The 6,000-nt window shown below is 37.1% G+C and overlaps 1 protein-coding gene across 1 annotated transcript in view; it reads left to right on the plus strand.

Annotated features, from left to right (window-relative positions):
• The window catches only part of LOC126092023 (glycosylphosphatidylinositol anchor attachment 1 protein), an 83,611-nt gene extending 78,802 nt beyond the window's left edge, over nucleotides 1-4,809 (plus strand). The window contains exon 12 of the mRNA XM_049907417.1: nucleotides 4,379-4,809. Coding sequence (XP_049763374.1) covers nucleotides 4,379-4,676 — 298 coding nt within the window. The 3' untranslated portion in view covers nucleotides 4,677-4,809. The remainder of the gene's footprint in view (nucleotides 1-4,378) is intronic.
• The last annotated feature ends 1,191 nt before the right edge of the window (nucleotides 4,810-6,000 follow it).

Here is a 6,000-nt window from a genome sequence, read left to right on the forward strand (position 1 = left end):
GTTTTTATCAATCTGTCTCTGGCGTATTTTAAATGTGAGATGGCCAGATATAATGACAAATGAAGATCTTTTGAGGGTGACAAATCAGCAACCAGTCAATATACAAATCAAAGAAAGAAAGTGGAACTGGATTGGGCATACATTGAGGAACCAGATGGAGCTATTGAAAGGATGGCTTTGGATTGGAACCCTCAAGGAGTTTGAAAATGTGGTCGTCCCAAACAGGCATGGAAAAAGACAATCGAGAGAGAAGTTGCAGAGGACGAGAAAACCTGGAGTGAAGTGAAGAGACTTGCTAGAAATCGTAGCTGGTGGAGGAATTTCGTCACGGCCCTACGTTCCAAAGGGAACGACTGGAACTAAACAAAGCATGTATGTTATGTCATCCATGTATCTGTGCCAGTAGATGACATTGTAGTTTTTATTTGTTGTTGTGTCTTCAAATATTAGTTTTTCTATGTGATTCATGAAAATGTTGGCTAATGTGTTTCTGAGATAGGTGAACCCACGGGTAAACCACCTCCTTGTATGTAGTATTCTTGATTGAGGTCAAGGTAATTTTGTTGTGTTATTAACTGTAGTAATTTTATGGTTTCATCTGTGTGTTCATGAGGTAGCTTGTTGTGTGTTTTCAGGTTTCCTTCAGTTATTTTTATGGATTCACTAACAGGGATGCAACTGTACATACTTTCTACATCAAAGGAGAGCAATGTTGCTGTGTCAGGGATTTTAGTGTATATTATATGTTCTACCAGTTGAGAAGTATTTCTGATTGTTCTATCCTTTTCTAATTTATAATACTGGTTGATCTGTGATGGCATTTGTTTTGCTAGTAGGTATGTAGGAGCTGCTCTGAAATTTACTGTTGCATGGACTGGATAATTTTCTTTATGGACCTTTGGTTGACATCTCATGTTGGGAGCTTGAGGGGTTTTTTCATACAAGTCTCTGTTTCTCTCTGTTAATGTATACTCTGTTTTTGAGAGTGTTTTTAACTTGTGTTTGAAATCTGTTAGTTGGGTTTGATGAATTCTTCCATTTTTTCTATGTATTCTTTTGTTTTCACTTCTCACTCCTCACCTTCTCCTCTAACTCACACTCCATTACACTGGTATATACTTATGTCTCATATCCACTCATTATGGTTCCCCCCACTCCATCGCTATCCCTTCTCTGCTCTTACACAGTGCGTAAATACACAAAATCATACTGAAATAGAATTACACACATACAATAATCTAAATTAAAAGAGAATACTTGCAGGTCACAGACAAAGTAGTGAAAAGTTTATGTTGGCAACACCACAAAACACAAACAGCAATACATACCTGAAGTACAAAAACAAACAGAATACAGTTGTGTGCATAAAATTGTTTTGTGAGAAATGCGTAGTGCTGCAAAACATCTAAAAAGTAGACGAAAATTATCAATGTCTGTCACAGCAAAACAACGATGTGCTAGCAGACGGCATTTCTCGATGTGAGCGAGAAATCAGCCGAAAAATCACCATAAGTACAAACCAACATATTCTTAATGAACTGTTTTTTGATATAAAAAGCAAATCAAAATGTAAATAAACTTAATTACATATCACTGATGATGCTTTACCTCAATAAAGCAAAACTTGTCTGGTGAAAAAATCATGCATTTTGTAGTTGCAACAATGGATCAAAAATACCCTCATGAACTCTGAGAAACTTTTCTAAATTATCCTGTGACCTATTACAAACGTGTACTGCAGTGTTGTTGCACTTAAAATCACTCAAAACTCTCAGACGAAAAGATTTTTAATGAATTCACTGTTTTACTAAAATTTAAAATGCTCCAATTTTTAGGATTGGGGGGGGGGGGGGGGGGGGCAGGAGATGTACTACTAGTATTAGATACGAGTGAGACACTAACAACTGCAGCCATGCAATTTTCCTAAGTTCTCAGAGGTTTCAGCAGTTCCCCCCCCCCCCTCCCTCCCCCCCTCCTCCCATACAAATTTTATTCTCCATCTATGTACATCCTTCATTCTTCTTTTGTGATCCTTCCTCTCTTTCTCTGGAGAGTATTATTTGTCTTACACAACAAAGAAAACAAAAGATAATTAATACTATGGAAAATTTCTACAAAATGTTTTATATATTTTAATTACTTGAGTTATCTATACCTGGCACCACCCTGTCATGGTCACCAGTTATACCGGTATTTAAGTACTGGCACCATAAGGAGGTGTGAATAATGTCAATTATTTAGAGTGTGTGGTTGGGGGATACTTTCACGTGTAGGAGTTCACGCATTTAAGTTTGCACCTCCACAGTCACTTGCTATGCTTACCACTATTATAGTCTAAATTGATTGATATATTGACTCTCCTTTTAACAGAGTTATATGTACATTTTCTTTCTTGAAGAAGAAGAAGAAGAAGAAGAAGCAGCTTCCAGCTCCATGATAAAAGAATGAAGTATAATACAATCATATATAATGTCGCCATATGTTGTGAAGTTTGGCAGGCTACAATGTATCCAGGTATCATTTTCAGCTTGAAGCAATTTAGAAACAAAAGACGCTGCCTACCTTTCCAGAAGATATGTCGTAAAAACTTTTACACAGATATATATTGTTGTCAGACATAAATGCAGTAAGTCCACCCAGAACCAGGATGGCAAGAAATCGATATTACAAGAGTGAAAAATTTGATATCAACGTAAGGAAACATTAGAATACAAATATATGCTCATCATTCTTTTCATACACATCTCTTTTTGGCATGGGCACGTTTATATTGAATCTTTGCCCCGCACTGTGTCTTGATGCTTATTAAATGACATAAACTTTTATGGGTACACCAAAATAAGATCCATCACAATGCTCAGGAAGGCTAACAACTCTATAAAGTCAACTAGTTGTGTTTGATCACAGAGAGAGACTCCAGAAATGGGTGGATCATATTAAAACAGTGATACCCCAAGCGAATGGTGCAGCTATCCCAAAGTCTTCGTGTCATACATGAGGATCACCTACTCTGTGGAGAGAACAGTGCCTCTCTTCAGTAAGGGCTCTGCACAGCTTTTTATGGGGCAAGTACCAGATACTGCCTTGTAGTTGTGATACCCAAAAATCATGGTTTTTCAGAGATTAACTTGATTACGGATACTGATTGTCGAAAACTGGAAAATTGCATTACTAGATAAATGTCTAAAGAATGGACAGTTAAGAGTTTGAGTCCTTTGCTGTGGAGGCCACAGTGCAAAAATGGCTGAAACCCGATTATTGCATTTTCTGCCTAAATGTGGTAACTTTGAACGTCTGTATCTCGGTAAAAGATAATGACATCGAAAAAAGTTTCGAAGTTCATCTTAAGATCGTATGATATAAGTTCTGATGATCTGCAGTGAATAGAAATTATAGAAGTAGCCACCCCCACAATTGGTACTTTTCATACACAAAATCAAAACTCTTTGATTGTTGCAGTTTTCTCATGAACTGCCCATGAACAAATGGTGTTTTTATAATCCACCTAAGGCTAACTCTAAATAACAACTTATGGGGGGGAGACAATTTGCTAATTTCTTTGGGCTGCAGGAAATGTATTTGGCTCAAGCACAGTCCAATGACACATAGCTTCCTGCTGTTGTGAGAAGACCTTCCAATTTGCAGTGCATGTGATGTAGATTTTAGTAGGTAAGATTTTAATTAAATATATTTTGTATTCAAACGAGAGGGCTGAGGCTAATTTAACAGCAGATCTATTGTTTATTTTAGTAGATGAGAGAAATGAGGTATGGCTTAAGATTTTGTAAACTGCTAGGAGGAAAATTTTAACGTATAATCAATGTAGCTGGCTAGTCCTGATTTTTTGTGAGTGATCATCCATCCACACTTTCCTGAATAACTATTTTTAAGCATTTATTCTGTAGTTCAGTTAGGATTTTAATAGTTCATTTTAATGTTTACAGTTGTCCATTCTGCATGATCAGGTGGGTGAATGTTGGTGGAATAGGAGAGTGCAGTTGTAATTTTAAGGGAATTCTGTCTCTATGCATTTTTAATTTTACCTGTTATAAGCATATTCATCTCATACGTTTCAGCAAAAGCACTAATAACCCTGCTGTTGAGCACAGTTTAATACACGGACTGTCAGAGACATAGTGACAGACGTTTCATGAACAGGCTTAAGCAAAGCCAGGCATCAGGGATGAGGCTCCACTGTGACTGCCACAGGCCATGTGGCTGTCAGTGTGTTACTACAGTTCTCAAATTGTTGGATGGTTCTTTTCTATTTGGAATATTGTTAATGGCATTTTACATTATGTTTTAATTATCTGATCACAGATCAACTTAAGCTTTGTGGTGTTTTGTTAGTTTGATAATGCTGAATTTATGTTTGCAGGAGGCTGGTGAACATCACTCAGAGAATAATGTGGTTGCTTCTGCACCCACTTTCACTTCTCATGCTCACTGTATTCACATTCTCTGCATACACCTTTCCAGAAGAGCCTTCAGATATGCTTGTGCTAAGGACATTTGAAGCAAGTTGTGAAGCACTTCTGTTTGCTGTTGTTGATAATCTTATATATGGCAACTGGTTATTTAGTGTTGCTGTGGCTGCTCTGCTGCCTGTTTGGTTACTTTTCTGGGTAGTGTTGCATACAAGTGCAAATATTGTTCAAGTAAAAACTAAAATGTGAAATAAACTTAAATAATCTCAGTCAAAATAAGGGTAAAGTGTACAGAGAGATACAGATTCAAACTACTAGAGCAACTGCCATGATAAAGAATTAAAGAGAAACTGTGGAAAAAAATACATTCCATTACTTTATAGCACCGTTGTTTTTCTTAATAAAACAAAGGCCTTTTCTCCCAACTAGCTTGATTACCCATTCCTAACTACTGATAAAGGTACCTGACTCAGAAGTCCTGAATACCTCACACACAAGATTGGCAGTAATGGATCGGAATGCAAGTGAGAATGTATCAGAATCACCCTTTCAGTTCTGAGAATAGTAAGAGTTCTAATTCATTGTAGCTGTTTCAGGAAAGACATGTAGTGGCACCAGACCAACTAAACTTTTGTTGCATAAGTGCTTATTATTATGTCTGGAAGACCAACACTATTACCACATTATGGACAGCACGCAGTCACACTAAGGCAGAGTTAAATTGGGAAATTTCTTGATTCCTTGTTTTTATTCATTTTGCAATGTGTTAATTGTGTGGTGAACGATTGCATTTGGCATTCCTCTAGTTCCATAACTAGTCCTCGGTTCATTCAACAAATCACCTTGAATTTGTAATTTAGTGTGTCCAGTAATAACATCAAAAATGCCTTTTATGTCAGAGGATAGGTAAAGAGTATGCCCACTGCTTCCACTAAACTCTTACATATGGATACCAATATCTTACATCAATCTCTACACCAGTAAGGTTTAGTTTCTTGACAACATACCCTCTCACCAAAGAACAGCAAGTTCAAAACTTAGAGTTGTGTGAATAACAAACAGCTTGTGAGGTTTCATAGTGGTGATGGCAAAACCTACCTGCCCCAGTATTACCTAGATGTGCATTATGATGAAGTGAAGGGAGTGAGGATTCTGGCAAAAGAATGGAATGCACAGGCTTCACTGCATGGCCACATCAGAAAATAACTTATGTGAATGTGTCTTCCTAGGCTATTATTTAAAACAAAGAAAGAAAGAAAAATTGCTGAGTCAGTCTTATACATGATAATATTCTATGTTAGCTCACAGGTGTCCAACTAAAGTATTCCAGAATGACACTCAAACTTCCAGAGAGTTGATCCTGGTGGAGGTATCGATTTTTGAAACTACCTGTATGGTGATTTAGGTCAAGATCCAAGGTATCACACCCTGTAGCCATTCACCCGGGTGGGCACTCATTTGAAAGCAATTAACAAAAAAAATCTAGACTTTTGCATTTTATTGATCTTTTCCGTAGAGGCAACCAATTTGAAGTGAAGTGTTTCATTCCACATTATTGTGGTTCAACTGTTTC

Source organism: Schistocerca cancellata, chromosome 7 (assembly GCF_023864275.1).
Source record: "Schistocerca cancellata isolate TAMUIC-IGC-003103 chromosome 7, iqSchCanc2.1, whole genome shotgun sequence".
Classification (NCBI taxonomy): domain Eukaryota; kingdom Metazoa; phylum Arthropoda; class Insecta; order Orthoptera; family Acrididae; genus Schistocerca; species Schistocerca cancellata.